This window comes from Carassius auratus, chromosome 35 (assembly GCF_003368295.1).
Source record: "Carassius auratus strain Wakin chromosome 35, ASM336829v1, whole genome shotgun sequence".
Lineage (NCBI taxonomy): Eukaryota > Metazoa > Chordata > Actinopteri > Cypriniformes > Cyprinidae > Carassius > Carassius auratus.
The window spans coordinates 5,214,840-5,233,487 of NC_039277.1; the positions used below are offsets into that span (position 1 = coordinate 5,214,840).

At 38.3% G+C, this 18,648-nt stretch overlaps 3 protein-coding genes across 3 annotated transcripts; all 3 read right to left on the reverse strand.

Moving 5' to 3' along the window:
- Window positions 1–611: 611 nt before the first annotated feature.
- Window positions 612–2,066, reverse strand: LOC113054152 (fish-egg lectin-like). Its single transcript, XM_026219500.1, has 5 exons — window positions 1,987–2,066; window positions 1,672–1,899; window positions 1,320–1,531; window positions 1,020–1,147; window positions 612–896 (listed from the first exon to the last, which is right to left on the reverse strand). Exons 1-5 carry the CDS (start codon window positions 2,042–2,044, stop codon window positions 755–757), a joined length of 768 nt encoding a protein of 255 aa, XP_026075285.1. The 5' UTR covers window positions 2,045–2,066; the 3' UTR covers window positions 612–754.
- A 3,576-nt stretch (window positions 2,067–5,642) lies between these two features.
- Window positions 5,643–7,310, reverse strand: LOC113054151 (fish-egg lectin-like). The gene is made up of 6 exons (XM_026219499.1): window positions 7,197–7,310; window positions 7,024–7,111; window positions 6,703–6,930; window positions 6,351–6,562; window positions 6,051–6,178; window positions 5,643–5,927 (listed from the first exon to the last, which is right to left on the reverse strand). The coding sequence occupies exons 2-6, from the start codon at window positions 7,079–7,081 to the stop codon at window positions 5,786–5,788; spliced, it is 768 nt and encodes a 255-aa protein (XP_026075284.1). The 5' UTR covers window positions 7,082–7,111; window positions 7,197–7,310; the 3' UTR covers window positions 5,643–5,785.
- A 3,049-nt stretch (window positions 7,311–10,359) lies between these two features.
- LOC113054150 (fish-egg lectin-like) lies at window positions 10,360–12,049 on the reverse strand. The gene is made up of 6 exons (XM_026219498.1): window positions 11,914–12,049; window positions 11,741–11,828; window positions 11,420–11,647; window positions 11,068–11,279; window positions 10,768–10,895; window positions 10,360–10,644 (listed from the first exon to the last, which is right to left on the reverse strand). Exons 2-6 carry the CDS (start codon window positions 11,796–11,798, stop codon window positions 10,503–10,505), a joined length of 768 nt encoding a protein of 255 aa, XP_026075283.1. The 5' UTR covers window positions 11,799–11,828; window positions 11,914–12,049; the 3' UTR covers window positions 10,360–10,502.
- Between the last annotated feature and the right edge of the window lie 6,599 nt (window positions 12,050–18,648).

Sequence of the window (18,648 nt, forward strand, 5' to 3'; positions counted from 1 at the left end):
CTGAAGCGAGCAAACGATCTCTGCGTCAGTGCGGAAAGTGAGGAACTAACTGATCTCTGCTTCATTACAGTTTGCACATATGTTTTCGTCGCGAACGTTGATCTTCCTTCAAAGCAGCCGGTAAAGGAGTCGCGCTTCGATACGGAATTAGATCTGGCTTTTGTTCACACAGCGCCCGGGACGAGCCAAAAAAAGGTCCCCGACCCGGGACGTGGTTGCTTTCACGCAAAAGGCGACCCGGCAATGTTCCGGAAATATTGCGGGTCCGACGTGCAGTGTGAAAGGGGCTTTGGAGACACGAACGGCTTCAAACTATTCAGTTCGAACTGGTTCAAAGACCCAGTTACGTCGAACGATTCGTTTGCGAACCGGATATCACCAAGTCGAAAGAATTTTGCTCCCAAATGAGTTAAACATACCAGTTTAATTTGACACCAAAACTTGTCATTTTAAGTAATGTTAAGTTATGATAACTTTATTAATAACATTGGGGGTTTACGGTGCATGGTTGTGCACCACTTGAAACTTCTCCACAGAACAAAAATCCACAACATGAGTGAGAGATGCTTTCTTTGTTCAAGAGCAAGGAAAGTAAGTAAAGCTTTTGTTAATAATGGCAGAACACTTTATTACAAATCACTTGGAGGTTTCTGTTAGTGATTGAGCTCCTGTGCTGCAGTGACAGACTATAGAAGTACATTTAGGCATACACTCCGCCAGAATTTTAAGACTTCCCGCTCCCCTGTGTAGTGCCTTAACTGCATTTACGGATGGAGCCGTCAACACACACGACCCACAGCACTCCCAGGTCAAAGCTCACATGCTGGTGACCATTGGGACAGGCAACCACAGGGATCCAGTCTGTGCCATCAGGTGTGCAGCGAGTGACACCAGTTCTGCAATAGACAAAAGGTCTCCTTGAATGAAGCATTTGGTTTCCATTTATACTGTATTCACATGTGCATTTAACAAGCTAACAATTTGGTTCATAAAACTTGTAATATGATTATTCAGCTCACCGTCGGAATAAGCTCCCTTGAGAGTTCACACCATAGACACTGCCATCAGTTGCTACTTCAATCATGGACAGAAGTCCAGGAATGTTCACAAAGCTGCCGGACCCTGAACAGACACTAGACGACACATCCTGCACAAGACCAAAAGACACAAATCCAGTTAATCATACAGCCAGATCAAGAAATTTTGCTGCTTTCACCCCAGTGACTTTCCCAGTTTTGTCAAACTCAAACCTTTGCATAATCTCTAGTACATAAAAACCTGGTGTACTAGAGCGCTTGTATTTAGCATTTTGACATTACCTTCATGATGAAGATTTGGTCATTGTGGTTCACTCCCCAACAGCTGTATGGACCACAGCTGTAGTACTTCAGCTTTCCACCAATATTAATCCAAGGAATGTTACTGGATAGCCATTTGTTGTTAGCATCCATATTTGAACAGAATATGTCATCATACATATTGACACCTGCAATGATCTGATCACCTCCAGCATCCACCTGATTGAGAAGCCCTTACAACACAATCAACAGGTTCAATTAAAGACTAGTAGGTTTAATAAGAACCATAATAAAATGTATTTGGCCATTTCACAACATGTAAATTCATGACCGCTTAAACTGGTCTTCACTTCTGTTCTCTGTAAGTCTTCACCTTCAAGCTTAACAAAACCGCCACTCTGAAACCTAAAGATGTTGTTTGCTGTATTAACCCCCAGCTGACCAGCAGGACCAACACTGAAGTGCTTTAGAGACCCGCTGATCTTTGTGAAGACGTTATCAATCAGGACGAATATCTCATCATTACGGTTCACGCCAACCACGGAGCCAGACCCAGCGTCTATCTGCTTCAGGTTACCATTCACCACATTACAGTTTAAAGCTGTGAAGACAGATGAAATTATTCCAAGATAAATCAGTGACTGCAAATACAGCGACGTTTACATATGAAATAAAAATAAAAGTTTACCCAGAGTGTGAAAGAACTGGCAGCAGAAAAGTAGCAGGACGCTCTGATAAACCTTCATTGCTCCACAACAGTTTGTGGCTTTTAATCTGTTCATAACCAGAATTATTTCATATAAGTAAAGTCCAGATAAAACATGATCAACATCACAGCGACAGTAATTAAACAAACAACCTTATCTTGTTAGTTCAGGATTCAGCAGTCACTAGAGATTCTCCTCTGATAAGATGCACTAGAAACTTGCATTCAGTATGTGTACATGTTGTTGAGGGAGAGCTTATATAGTCATTCCAGTCGGTGACTGAGTCACATTAGTGACCGACGAATTGGGATTTCTCTACGAGACACCAATCTACTTCGAGTGTGAACTAAACAAGCCAATGGACATTGACATGTGATGATTGCATCCAGCTGCTGCGGATCACAGCGTGATCATGAAAAAGGGAGCAGGTGTATGAAGGTATTTTAGTCATGGATGAATTTCGTACATTCGCAAATCAGTAGCCATGTGAATTCTTGCAATGAGATTTGCACACTTGTAGATTATCTTCTTACACACACACAGGGCTGTAGCTGGGGTTCGCGGGGCCCCGGTGCTGGTTGTACCAGTGGGCCCTGTTTGAAATTGTTTCATTTGTAAGTTTGTTCCGTTTATTTATTTGTACAGAAACCGAATAATACAATGTAAAATATACAGTCAAACCAAAATGTATTCAGATACCTTCAACATTTCTTACATTATCATAGTTTACTTGCTATAGTTTAGAGCATGGCAATAAAATAGAACAAGAACTCAGAGTTAAACTGTCAGAACAAATTCATCTTGATAACGTCAGAAAACTTTGATAAAAAGGTGTGTATTATGGATTACAATCAAACAAACTTCAGACAACTGTTAGTATGACAATATTTACACAACTATCAATTCTTTGTTTACCAATTACCAAGCAATGTTTAATTTTGTTCAGTTTGAGGTTAATTAGCAATTAAAGAAAAAAAAAAAACACTTGAAACATGGTCAGGTCAAAGTGTCTGAATAATTAATAGTTTTTATCAATTTCTCTTGTCCACAGTATGAAGAATTTTGGGTATAATACTTCACAGTTTTCTTTATTTTGCTGTACTCACATAAATGAACTATAGTGCCCTGCACCCACTAATATATATATTTTTAATTACTATTTATCTGGTGTCTGAATAATTTTCGTTTGGCTGTGGATTAATTCTTGTTAAAACTACAAAGTAATTCAGTCGAGAGCAGTAAGTGATTTTTTGTCTTTGATTTTCATGGATTAATATTAAAATAAAAATTAGGCGCGGTCACTTTAAGAGACAAAGCATCCATTATAGATTTCTTTCTGCACTTTCTCCAGTTTTTTCGGACATACTTTCCAACAGAGGTATCATTTTGTATTTGTCGGTACAAGAGCAAGAAGAGGCTAATTAAGTGTTCAATGGATTTGAGACGTGTCTCTCTGAATGTGCCCTGTATGCACAGAACACCGCGCGCCTGTGCTGAACTGGACTTTTTCACATAGCATATTTTTCTGTTCGCATGTTTAAACTGTGATTTGTATTTGTTCAGGAGCAGGAGGATGCGAAGGAGAGCTCGGGTTCGGTATTGCTGTTCGTGAGACACTGCTCTCTGATGGCGCACCGAATACAGCTCGAAAGTACTCAGTCTTGTGTTTGAATGCTTTAAACTCTTTTGAATGCTTAAATTGTCAAAGCTTAAACACGTGAAAATGATCAGCTTTCGTGACGACGCGCAGCAGTGGCCTGTCAACTGTCCTGGGGTGCGTTTCCCAAAACCATAGTTGCTAACTAAGTTAGCAACTTTGTTGATTGCAATGCAATTTCCCATTGCCAACCAACTAAGTTGCTGACAAGTTAGCAACTATGGTTTTGGGAAACGCACCCCAGATCAGATTTTTAGGCTGGCCATTCGGTTGAGATCGTTGCCCTCCCCCCCCCTCAGCCGTGGGCCCCTATAATCGTCACCACCTTTCACCCCACTGGTGACAGCCCTGCTGGTAAATGCTGATTGTACTGTATAAGTAGAATTTTGACATTTATTTTATTTAGCTAGTTTCATTCAATACTTAACTTTATCTTGATGCTTCTACTTGTTTTTATTTGCAGATGTTTTCTTGGAATCACAACACTCACTGGATACAAGACGGACACACAGAGGCAAAACAAGTGGAAAGATCGCAGAGAAGAGGAAGAACCCTCATGTGTGAGCTCATCTCAGAAAGTTGATGGACTTTCAGTATGTATATATTAAATTGTTTTTTGCAGGATTATTCTTAATTTAATAGAACATAAGCTCAAAAAACATAATTTGTGATTTAATGTTGATTCCAGCATTTTATTTTAATCCTTTTCTTTAAAAAATTATACAAATTCTGTTGATTGACCTTGAATATTCCTTTTTTTTTTTTTACCAGTTTTTATTTTACCAGTAAAAGCCTTGTAATGTCTTTCTGCCAGTTTTAATAAATACTTATTTGCAACATAATTGACTTTAATTTTTTATTTGTTAGGTTTTTATTAATTTGTAAATGTATTAAGATTCATTTATATCAGTATTTTATAGTTTACGGTTAAAATTATTCTTTAAAGCAGTTATTACGTATTGTATTTAGAGGTATTTACAGGATATTGTCAACTTTTGTTGCCAGTTAAATACTGTAATTAAAAAAAATAAAAATAAAAAAAATACCACTTTACACCTCTGTACTGTTTGAGGAAATGATTTACTCCAGGATATTGGTTTATTTTGACTCAGGGAGTGTCAGCCACGAGGAACAATAAAAATATTTAGGTCATTGTGGATTAATGCCTATTGAGCCCCTTTCACACTGCCATTCCGGCAAATACAGGGGTTAAGTGTTCCTGCAATTGTTCCCGGGTCGCTAGATTTTGCACTTTCACACTGCCAGTGATGACCCGGTATATGTGCGTGCTTTCACACACAACCATTGAAGATCCCGTGACATCAGCGTGTAATGTACAAGTCAAAAACGCTAGGCACGTTATACTTTCACTGAAGCGAGCGAACGATCTCTTCGTCAGCGCGGAAAGTGAGGAACTAACTGATCTCTGCTTCATTACAGTTTGCACAAGGTTTTCGTCGCGAACGTTGATCTTCCTTCAAAACAGCCGGTAAAGGAGTTGCGCTTCGACACGGAATTAGATCTGGCTTTTGTTCACACAGCGCCTGGGACGAGCCAAAAAAAGGTCCCCGACCCGGGACGTGGCTGCTTTCACGCAAAAGGCGACCCGGCAATGTTCCGGAAATATTGCGGGTCCGACGTGCAGTGTGAAAGGGGCTTTGGAGACACGAATGGTTTCAAACTATTCAGTTCGAACTGGTTCAAAGACCCAGTTATGTCGAACGATTCATTTGCGAACCGGATATCACCAAGTTGAAAGAATTTTGCTCCCAAAGGAGTTAAACATACCAGTTTAATTTGACACCAAAACTTGTCATTTTAAGTAATGTTTAGTTATGATAACTTTATTAATAACATTGGGGGTTTACGGTGCATGGTTGTGCACCACTTGAAACTTCTCCACAGAACAAAAATCCACAACATGAGTGAGAGATGCTTTCTTTGTTCAAGAGCAAGGAAAGTAAGTAAAGCTTTTGTTAATAATGGCAGAACACTTTATTACAAATCACTTGGAGGTTTCTGTTAGTGATTGAGCTCCTGTGCTGCAGTGACAGACTATAGAAGTACATTTAGGCATACACTCCGCCAGAATTTTAAGACTTCCCGCTCCCCTGTGTAGTGCCTTAACTGCATTTACGGATGGAGCCGTCAACACACACGACCCACAGCACTCCCAGGTCAAAGCTCACATGCTGGTGACCATTGGGACAGGCAACCACTGGGATCCAGTCTGTGCCATCGGGTGTGCAGCGAGTGACACCAGTTCTGCAATAGACAAAAGGTCTCCTTGAATGAAGCATTTGGTTTCCATTTATACTGTATTCACATGTGCATTTAACAAGCTAACAATTTGGTTCATAAAACTTGTAATATGATTATTCAGCTCACCGTCGGAATAAGCTCCCTTGAGAGTTCACACCATAGACACTGCCATCAGTTGCTACTTCAATCATGGACAGAAGTCCAGGAATGTTCACAAAGCTGCCGGACCCTGAACAGACACTAGACGACACATCCTGCACAAGACCAAAAGACACAAATCCAGTTAATCATACAGCCAGATCAAGAAATTTTGCTGCTTTCACCCCAGTGACTTTCCCAGTTTTGTCAAACTCAAACCTTTGCATAATCTCTAGTACATAAAAACCTGGTGTACTAGAGCTCTTGGATTTAGCATTTTGACATTACCTGCATGATGAAGATTTGGTCGTTGTGGTTCACTCCCCAACAGCTGTATGGACCACAGCTGTAGTACTTCAGCTTTCCACCAATTTTAATCCAAGGAATGTTACTGGATAGCCATTTGTTGTTCGCATCCATATTTGAACAGAATATGTCATCATACATATTGACACCTGCAATGATCTGATCACCTCCAGCATCCACCTGATTGAGAAGCCCTTACAACACAATCAACAGGTTCAATTAAAGACTAGTTGGTTTAATAAGAACCATAATAAAATGTATTTGGCCATTTCACAACATGTAAATTCATGACCGCTTAAACTTGTCTTCACTTCTGTTCTCTGTAAGTCTTCACCTTCAAGCTTAACAAAACCGCCACTCTGAAACCTAAAGATGTTGTTTGCTGTATTAACCCCCAGCTGACCAGCAGGACCAACACTGAAGTGCTTTAGAGACCCGCTGATCTTTGTGAAGACGTTATCAATCAGGACGAATATCTCATTATTACTGTTCACGCCAACCACGGAGCCAGACCCAGCGTCTATCTGCTTCAGGTTACCATTCACCACATTACAGTTTAAAGCTGTGAAAACAGATGAAATTATTCCAAGATAAATCAGTGACTGCAAATACAGCGACGTTTACATATGAAATAAAAAAATAAAAACGAGTTTACCCAGAGTGTGAAAGAACTGGCAGCAGAAAAGTAGCAGGACGCTCTGATAAACCTTCATTGCTCCACAACACAGTTTGTGGCTTTTAATCTGTTCATAACCAGAATTATTTCATATAAGTAAAGTCCAGATAAAACATGATCAACATCACAGCGACAGTAATTAAACAAACAACCTTATCTTGTTAGTTCAGGATTCAGCAGTCACTAGAGATTCTCCTCTGATAAGATGCACTAGAAACTTGCATTCAGTATGTGTACATGTTGTTGAGGGAGAGCTTATATAGCCATTCCAGTCGGTGACTGAGTCACATTAGTGACCGACGAATTGGGATTTCTCTATGAGACACCAATCTACTTCGAGTGTGAACTAAACGAGCCAATGGACATTGACATGTGATGATTGCATCCAGCTGCTGCGGATCACAGCGTGATCATGAAAAAGGGAGCAGGTGTATGAAGGTATTTTAGTCACGGACGAATTTTGTACATCCGCAAATCAGTAGCCATGTGAATTCTTGCAATGAGATTTGCACACTTGTAGATTATCTTCTTACACACACACAGGGCTGTAGCTGGGGTTCGCGGGGCCCCGGTGCTGGTTGTACCAGTGGGCCCTGTTTGAAATTGTTTCATTTGTAAGTTTGTTCTGTTTATTTATTTGTACAGAAACCGAATAATACAATGTAAAATATACAGTCAAACCAAAATGTATTCAGATACCTTCAACATTTCTTACATTATCATAGTTTACTTGCTATAGTTTAGAGCATGGCAATAAAATAGAACAAGAACTCAGAGTTAAACTGTCAGAACAAATTCATCTTGATAACGTCAGAAAACTTTGATAAAAAGGTGTGTATTATGGATTACAATCAAACAAACTTCAGACAACTGTTAGTACGACAATATTTACACAACTATCAATTCTTTGTTTACCAATTACCAAGCAATGTTTAATTTTGTTCAGTTTGAGGTTAATTAGCAATTAAAGAAAAAAAAAACACTTGAAACATGGTCAGGTCAAAGTGTCTGAATAATTAATAGTTTTTATCAATTTCTCTTGTAGTCCACAGTATGAAGAATTTTGGGTATAATACGTCACAGTTTTCTTTATTTTGCTGTACTCACATAAATGAACTATAGTGCCCTGCACCCACTAATATATATATTTTTAATTACTATTTATCTGGTGTCTGAATAATTTTCGTTTGGCTGTGGATTAATTCTTGTTAAAACTACAAAGTAATTCAGTCAAGAGCAGTAAGTGATTTTTTGTCTTTGATTTTCATGGATTAATATTAAAATAAAAATTAGGCGCGGTCACTTTAAGAGACAACGCATCCATTATAGATTTCTTTCTGCACTTTCTCCAGTTTTTTCGGACATACTTTCCAACAGAGGTATCATTTTGTATTTGTCGGTACAAGAGCAAGAAGAGGCTAATTAAGTGTTCAATGGATTTGAGACGTGTCTCTCTGAATGTGCCCTGTATGCACAGAACACCGCGCGCCTGTGCTGAACTGGACTTTTTCACATAGCATATTTTTCTGTTCGCATGTTTAAACTGTGATTTGTATTTGTTCAGGAGCAGGAGGATGCGAAGGAGAGCTCGGGTTCGGTATTGCTGTTCGTGAGACACAGCTCTCTGATGGCGCACCGAATACAGCTCGAAAGTACTCAGTCTTGTGTTTGAATGCTTTAAACTCTTTTGAATGCTTAAATTGTCAAAGCTTAAACACGTGAAAATGATCAGCTTTCGTGACGACGCGCAGCAGTGGCCTGTCAACTGTCCTGGGGTGCTTTCCCAAAACCATAGTTGCTAACTAAATTAGCAACTTTGTTGATTGCAATGCAATTTCCCATTGCCAACCAACTAAGTTGCTGACAAGTTAGCAACTATGGTTTTGGGAAACGCACCCCAGATCAGATTTTTAGGCTGGCCATTCGGTTGAGATCGTACATATTTTCAGTATGTATTTATTAAATTGTTTTTTGCAGGATTATTCTTAATTTAATAGAACATAAGCTCAAACTACATAATTTGTGATTTAATGTTGATTCCAGCATTTTATTTTAATCCTTTTCTTTAAAAAATTATACAAATTCTGTTGATTGACCTTGATATATTCCTTTTTTTTTTTTTACCAGTAAAAGCCTTGTAATGTCTTTCTGCCAGTTTTAATAAATACTTATTTGCAACATAATTGACTTTAATTTTTTATTTGTTAGGTTTTTATTAATTTGTAAATGTATTAAGATTCATTTATATCAGTATTTTATAGTTTACGGTTAAAATTCTTTAAAGCAGTTATTACATATTGTATTTAGAGGTATTTACAGGATATGGTCAACTTTTGTTGCCAGTTAAATACTGTAATAAAAAAAAATAAAAAAATACCACTTTACACCTCTGTACTGTTTGAGGAAATGATTTACTCCAGGATATTGGTTTATTTTGACTCAGGGAGTGTCAGCCACGAGGAACAATAAAAATATTTAGGTCATTGTGGATTAATGCCTATTGAGCCCCTTTCACACTGCCATTCCGGCAAATACAGGGGTAAAGTGTTCCTGCAACTGTTCCCGGGTCGCTAGATTTTGCACTTTCACACTGCCAGTGATGACCCGGTATATGTGCGTGCTTTCACACACAACCCTTGAAGATCCCGTGACATCAGCGTGTGACGTGTAATGTACGAGTCGAAAACGCTAGGCACGTTATACTTTCACTGAAGCGAGCAAACGATCTCTGCGTCAGTGCGGAACTAACTGATCTCTGCTTCATTACAGTTTGCACATATGTTTTCGTCGCGAACGTTGATCTTCCTTCAAAGCAGCCGGTAAAGGAGTCGCGCTTCGATACGGAATTAGATCTGGCTTTTGTTCACACAGCGCCCGGGACGAGCCAAAAAAAGGTCCCCGACCCGGGACGTGGCTGCTTTCACGCAAAAGGCGACCCGGCAATGTTCCGGAAATATTGCGGGTCCGACGTGCAGTGTGAAAGGGGCTTTGGAGACACGAACGGCTTCAAACTATTCAGTTCGAACTGGTTCAAAGACCCAGTTATGTCGAACGATTCATTTGCGAACCGGATATCACCAAGTTGAAAGAATTTTGCTCCCAAATGAGTTAAACATACCAGTTTAATTTGACACCAAAACTTGTCATTTTAAGTAATGTTAAGTTATGATAACTTTATTAATAACATTGGGGGTTTACGGTGCATGGTTGTGCACCACTTGAAACTTCTCCACAGAACAAAATCCACAACATGAGTGAGAGATGCTTTCTTGAGATGCTTTCAAGAGCAAGGAAAGTAAGTAAAGCTTTTGTTAATAATGGCAGAACACTTTATTACAAATCACTTGGAGGTTTCTGTTAGTGATTGAGCTCCTGTGCTGCAGTGACAGACTATAGAAGTACATTTAGGCATACACTCCGCCAGAATTTTAAGACTTCCCGCTCCCCTGTGTAGTGCCTTAACTGCATTTACGGATGGAGCCGTCAACACACACGACCCACAGCACTCCCAGGTCAAAGCTCACATGCTGGTGACCATTGGGACAGGCAACCACTGGGATCCAGTCTGTGCCATCGGGTGTGCAGCGAGTGACACCAGTTCTGCAATAGACAAAAGGTCTCCTTGAATGAAGCATTTGGTTTCCATTTATACTGTATTCACATGTGCATTTAACAAGCTAATAATTTGGTTCATAAAACTTGTAATATGGTTATTCAGCTTACCGTCGGAATAAGCTCCCTTGAGAGTTCACACCATAGACACTGCCATCAGTTGCTACTTCAATCATGGACAGAAGTCCAGGAATGTTCACAAAGCTGCCGGACCCTGAACAGACACTAGACGACACATCCTGCACAAGACCAAAAGACACAAATCCAGTTAATCATACAGCCAGATCAAGAAATTTAGCTGCTTTCACCCCAGTGACTTTCCCAGTTTTGTCAAACTCAAACCTTTGCATAATCTCTAGTACATAAAAACCTGGTGTACTAGAGCTCTTGGATTTAGCATTTTGACATTACCTTCATGATGAAGATTTGGTCGTTGTGGTTCACTCCCCAACAGCTGTATGGACCACAGCTGTAGTACTTCAGCTTTCCACCAATTTTAATCCAAGGAATGTTACTGGATAGCCATTTGTTGTTAGCATCCATATTTGAACAGAATATGTCATCATACATATTGACACCTGCAATGATCTGATCACCTCCAGCATCCACCTGATTGAGAAGCCCTTACAACACAATCAACAGGTTCAATTAAAGACTAGTAGGTTTAATAAGAACCATAATAAAATGTATTTGGCCATTTCACAACATGTAAATTCATGACCGCTTAAACTGGTCTTCACTTCTGTTCTCTGTAAGTCTTCACCTTCAAGCTTAACAAAACCGCCACTCTGAAACCTAAAGATGTTGTTTGCTGTATTAACCCCCAGCTGACCAGCAGGACCAACACTGAAGTGCTTTAGAGACCCGCTGATCTTTGTGAAGACGTTATCAATCAGGACGAATATCTCATCATTACGGTTCACGCCAACCACGGAGCCAGACCCAGCGTCTATCTGCTTCAGGTTACCATCCACCATGTTACAGTTTAAAGCTGTGAAAACAGATGAAATTATTCCAAGATAAATCAGTGACTGCAAATACAGCGACGTTTACATATGAAATAAAAAAATAAAAACGAGTTTACCCAGAGTGTGAAAGAACTGGCAGCAGAAAAGTAGCAGGACGCTCTGATAAACCTTCATTGCTCCACAACACAGTTTGTGGCTTTTAATCTGTTCATAACCAGAATTATTTCATATAAGTAAAGTCCAGATAAAACATGATCAACATCACAGCGACAGTAATTAAACAAACAACCTTATCTTGTTAGTTCAGGATTCAGCAGTCACTAGAGATTCTCCTCTGATAAGATGCACTAGAAACTTGCATTCAGTATGTGTACAAGTTGTTGAGGGAGAGCTTATATAGCCATTCCAGTCGGTGACTGAGTCACATTAGTGACCGACGAATTGGGATTTCTCTAGACACCAATCTACTTCGAGTGTGAACTAAATGAGCCAATGGACATTGACATGTGATGATTGCATCCAGCTGAATCAGGGTATCTTCCGTCCATTCCAAATCCGTTTCCAATTAAAAAACAGAAAACGAAAGACTCAAGAGGATTCAAGTGAGAGAACATGAATTCAATAACGAGAAATGGAAAAATGGCTCGTTTATTCGTTATTCCATCTAGGTTAACAAACGGAAAATGAGTTTTTGACTTGATTTCTCATTTTGTCGTTTGGGGTTTAAAAAACGGTTTATGGCTTCAATATTTCATTCGCACTTGTGGGCGGAGCTGAAACGCTCCTTTCATCTGATTGGTCGAATCGCTCCGCCTTCAACTCGGGCTCCTCAGTCTTTCAGAATAAGAGTCTCACAAGAGTAATGTCTGAAATCAGATGTAGCTGGACACATAATTAGTGCTGCTGTGACTTGCAAGTCACCCCTTTAAATTATTTCTAGGTTATAGTATTGTATGAATATTGTCCCACTGTAAATACAGTGCAAATAGTTCTGTCTCCTTGGATAAAAGTGAAGTGGAAATAAAAATCAATAATAGACTGAACAGTTCCATGATAATATGTCTGTAACATTTACCACTCTCATCTTTTAAGTCAAAAGGCACTAGGTAGGTGTGTGTGTGACATTAAAAATTAATTGGGAAAATTAATATAGTTCAATTTATGAAATAAATTTGTAATATTAGTTTTATTACATACTAAATTGAATGATGTTTTTCTTTTAGTCTTCTTTGTTGGCCTTGAGAAAGCCGACATATATTTGAACATTATTATCATTTATTATGAGAGTAATTGACAACGACTAAAATTTTAATGTTTCACCAAATTCAGCTCAGACCTTCAGACTCGTCTGACTCGTTGCTGTAACTGGTCAGACTTTGTCCTTCTCAAAAAATCCTAGTGACTTTCATTATCTGAGCAATGAAGGTCTTACACTTAAGGTCCACTAGAGGGGGAGACAGGATTTCTGTTTATGTAAGTTTAAATGACAGATAAATACATGAATTTCATGTGTACTACCATGAATATGCCATATCTGTGTACAAGAATAAACTTCACACTTCAAGTTGTACTTAAAAATTCCCTGTTCCTGTTTTCCTTGATGTTTATGAATGTATATTCATTGTTGAAATAAAAGGTTGACTCACTTAACTCCTTATTCTTTTCTCCAAGTTCATAAAAATGTTTATTGAAACACTTAAATGTAATCATTAAGCATATATCTGAAGCAACTTACAAATGAGTATGATAGAAGCAACAAGTTCTGGATAGTCTAACGCAGTACACGTAGGAGTTTTTCAATCTACTGAATAAAAAGAAAACCAGTGGACAGAATAGAATGTACGAGCATAGACGGAAAATAATTAATAAGTAACAATCTTTCATGATTTCAAAACAGTACCACAGTGTATATAAAAACTAGGATAATATAATAATATAACGTAAATGTCTCGAGTGAAGAAAATGTTTAAAGCAATGTTTTATTAAATCAAGCATATTCGCAAAATTATTGATATGAAAGGAGTCAAGAGTACAAAGAGCTCACTAACATTACAGCAAAACTAGGAAACAGAATGTAGAACGCCTAACAATTTTTTTTTTTGTTAAATACTACATTAAATTAAGCAAATTCAAATACTGATGTATATGAATAAAGAAAAGCCAAGAATACAGAGAGCTGGCTAACATTACAGCGATACTGTTTGCAAAATGCTAAAGTAGCATGGCTTTTCCTGACAAAGAACATGGAAAACAGACACACAAAACTTTTACAATCAAACACGACAAAACAATACAAAGTGTGATGTTAAAATGGAACCACGGTTCAGAACAGCACTAACAAATCATAGAAAGATAAAAACTAAGTGCTGAAACTAGGCTCAAGCTAATTTTAGTTTGGTCTGGTTTCAGAGTCGGACTACTACAGTGAAAACTTTGATTTAATACAGTACATGTCTTCACAATGGAGTAATGAGGTGTTAAACGTGTTGAACAGTAACAAACAATATTCAGCAAACTAGAATCCAGTGTAGGTGAATTTACAGTTAAAACCCAAGGACTAGATATTTGGCAATGAAGACCAGGAGTCAGAGATGAGCTCAATTAATAATAATAATAATTTTACTTGAAGAAAATAGTTTGCAATTTCATCAGCAGAAGTCAGCTTCAATACTCTTGACGGAGTTCGTAGGCCGCCCCCCATACAACTCAAAATCAACCACAGTTATACCCTGACAGAGGATACTAATTGCGTCAATACATAAGTCAACAAAATTCTGATTGGTTCCAAAACCTAGATAAACTCTCCAAAGACGTATATCTGATACGCTGGACACTGGCAGTTGATCATTTGTCCTGGGACTGTCTAAGCTTCTCCATGTACAGACAGATACTAACACACATACACAGAGAACTTATCTAAAATTCAAGGCTTTCTAGCACTGGCGAGTGTTTTATCATTACGGTTGGATACACACACATAATGTGTGGACATTAATCTTGAGGAAAAGAAATACAGGGTAGAACAGGATTCTTTAATATCTCATAAGCGCACATAAGGTTACACATTTCACTCTTGCCATAACTTGATTAATAGTCAAACAAGAAATCATGTAATAATATAATTAATATCAAAACACAAATAAAGATCTTGAATGAGATAATTTCCTTCCATCGACAGTCTACACAACTACCTCTTTAATACTTCAAGAAGTTCATAAAGACATCATAAAACTAATCCAAATTAATTGAGCAGTTTAGACCAAATTTTCTGAAGAGACGCTATCACTTTACAATGAACAGAATTACTTTTTTTTTTTTTATTGATCAGGGAACATAAACAGAAAATTTGGACTAAACCACATGATACATATACATTTTTATGGATTAGATCTCTTTATGAAATATTAAAGTGGTATTTAAGGGACAGAAATCTTATATTCTATTAAAATATCTTCAGTTGTGTTACAAAGATAACAAAAGCCTGAGTTAACTGATGAACTGTTCATTTTTAACGAACCCTGTAATTAAAGTATATGGCCATATGTGTCACCCAAGATGTGTGCTAATGCCAGGTTGTGAACAGAGCCATAGTGTGTCTACACAATCAACTTAGCAGAATGGTTCCTGAGAGAGATGTGGTTTTCATTGTTTTTTTCTTTCTTTTCAAGAAGCCAAGTTCCTGCTTCTCCCAAGACCTTCAAGGACCCAATTGACCTCCGAGTCAGCTGTAAAGCAGGAAGAAACCGATTGTCTAAGGTTAGACTATATTTCAGAATAAGAATGTCTATATTTTTGCTGTATTTTGCTGTAACTGTAGTCTGTGTTCATGCTGATTTTGTCATATCTGTTATCTAGAATGGACAGCGATATTGCATCAGTTGGTCTTCATTTGATTCCCACATCACCACAAGGCTGCAAGGGACCTGGAAAAATTTCATCCTGTCAAGCTGAAAAACATCTTCAAAAAGATACATTTGGACATTTCTGTCACTACCTATTGTCTGCCTCAAAATATTGCCAGATGGGTGGTATATGAAAAACACAATTAATATAAATAAAATCAGTTGGAGAGCTGAGCTTGAGTGTTACTTTTGTCTTTTATCTGCAGGCACTAACAAGAACAGCTTGATTGCAGAGAAGGACCACACAGTCACACCTGCTCGCTGATGGGACAACGAGGAACATCATTCATGGATGCTACACCACTCAAATCTACACGTCATATTTGTTCATGTCTAGGTAAATTTGATGATGTGTTTTATTAACTATTTTATATTTTATGTTACTGTGCAAAACTTAATGAATGTAACTAATCCATTTGTTCAATAAATGTTGAAATTTATACATCTGTCTGAAGACTTGACTCTTGATTTTATGTCTAATCTTGTACATTTACTTTATTTTTAACATAATAATTACCCTTTTTTGTACCGAAAAGAGGACTTAATTACACTTAAAACAACCCCAGGGGTGTTAAATACACTTACTCAGTAGATGATCGTTTATATGTCACAGTTAGACATTGTTTAAAATGAAATGTAAAAAATGAAAAAGAAAAAATAATTTCAGATTTTAATTCAGCGTGTGTGTGTGTGTGTATGTGTGAATTATATATATGTCATATCAAGGATTGTGTTTTTCCATTTTTTTACCATTAAATAAAGGTACAAAATTGCCACCACAGGTACAAAAATGGTCTCTTAAGGTACAAATCACAATGGTACAAATTTGTACCCTATGCCAAGGGTACAAAAACTGTACCCTTGAGGGTACAGCCCCAGTGACAAGCTATTGTACCCCTAAAGGTACAATTATGTACTTTCTTTTCTGAGAGTGTAGGAACGGGAACTCCAAAACGGGGTTGGAGCTCCAAAATAGGGCATGGTGTCCTCTCATTAACAGATAGATTAAACATTTAGATTTAAAGGTCCCCTTCTTCGTGATCCCATGTTTTAAACTTTAGTTAGCGTGTAATGTTGTTGTTAGAGTATAAATAATATCTGTAAAATTCTAAAGCTCAAAGTTCAATGCCAAGCGAGATATTTTATTTAACAGAAATCGCCTACAAAAAACGACCCGTTTGGACTACAGCCCTCTAGTTCCTGCAGTAATGACGTCACAAAAAAAGTTTTTTGACTAACCTCCGCCCCACATGAATTCACAAAAAGGAGGGCGTGGTCTTGTTGTGCTCCGACGGAGAAGAAGGAAGAGCTGCATTTGTTTTTGCCCGGTCGTTGAAACGCTGTTATTTTCATCTCGGAGTCCAATCATCTTTGTTTGGGCTTTCCAGGGACGCTGTACTTGGAGATTAATGCTTACAATTTATGTTTAACTCGGTTCCCAGAAATTATAATCCACATGTAAAACTATGTGCAGCACATTTTGCTGAGGACAGCTTGCTGAGGACAACTTCCTCAATCTCAATTAGTTTAATGCCGGATTCGCACGAAGATTATTCTTGAAAGATGGAGCAGTTCTACCAGAAAGACTCGGGAGATAAAATGATGTACGAAGCATACATTTATTGACAACTCAGCAAGCATAATTATAAATTTCTTTGGCGGAAGGCCCCGTCCATGGTTCGTAATCTGAGGGTAGCGAATCTGCATTTCCTACCTGAAGACGAAGGCAGGGGCGCAGCCGACCCCCCTGGAAGGTAAGGACAGGACAATCCTGGTGGTGGTGGGGAGGGTGGAGGTTGTTGTCGCGTCGGCATCTACGAACTCAAACATGTGTAAGTACGATCTTTTATACAGCAGTATAAAGACGTGATTGGATAATGATGAAGGTAATTAGTGACGAAGTGATTGAGTCTTCCTGGCAGAACTTAGGCTAAAGCTTCCATTTCCCTCTTGTCTGGAGGAGGCATTGTTTATGGACCACAACCGGTAAGTAAGTAAGTAAGTAAAGTTTATTTATATAGCACATTTATCACAGCAAAGTTGACCAAAGCGCTGAATATAGTCAAAGATAAACATAAAATAAATAGAACAAAACAGATTATACAGTAAAACAATGGAACATAGATACAATTCAATTTAAAATGCCTGGGAATAAAGATATGTTTTCAACTTCATTTTAAAAGTTGTAATAGATGGTGCAAGGCGAATGTCCAGTGGAAGTTGGTTCCAGAGACGAGGGGCCGCAATAGAAAAAGCCCTATAACCCTTTGTTTTTAAGCGTGAACGAGGGACAACTAAAAGAGCTCTATCAGAAGATCTTAGAGATCTGGAGGATGAAACAGGAATAAGATGATCTGAGAGATAAGATGGGGCTTGACCATTAAGAGCTTTAAAAACAAACAACAAAATTTTAAGTTGAATTCTAAAATAAACAGGAAGCCAATGAAGAGAGGCTAAAACTTGTGTAATGTGATCTGTTTTCTTTTTCCCCCCAGTCAACAGCCTTGCAGCAGCATTGTGTACCATCTGCAAGCGTGCAATGGAAGACTGAGGAAGACCCAAATATAATGAATTACAGTAGTCAAGGCGGGAGGTAATAAAATCATGAATGACTTTCTCCAGGTCATTAAAAGTTAAAAATGATTTCAGTCTCGAGATGATCCGTAACTGATAAAAACTGTTCTTGACAACTGTATTAATTTGTTTAGTTAAACAAAGTTCAGAGTCCAGAATGACACCAAGATTTCTGACCTGGGAGGAGACTGAGGGGAAATGCTTGCCAAGCTCATTGATGAGACCACTTCTCAACTTAGGGGGGCCAAAGACAATTACTTCCGTTTTATTTTCATTAAGTCTAAGAAAGTTATTGGAAAGCCATTTCTTGATATCTCCTAGGCAGGCCAATAAAGGTTGAAGGTATCACCAGCTTTCAATGGTATGTACAACTGGGTATCATCAGCATATAAATGAAATGAAACATTGTGTCTCCTAATAATGTCTCCCAAAGGTCGCATATATAAATTAAAAATAATTTTTACCACGATCTACTGCAAGCAAAATGTCATTGAATACTTTAAGCAAAGCGGGCTCAGTGCTATGATGGGCAGAGAAACCAGATTGGA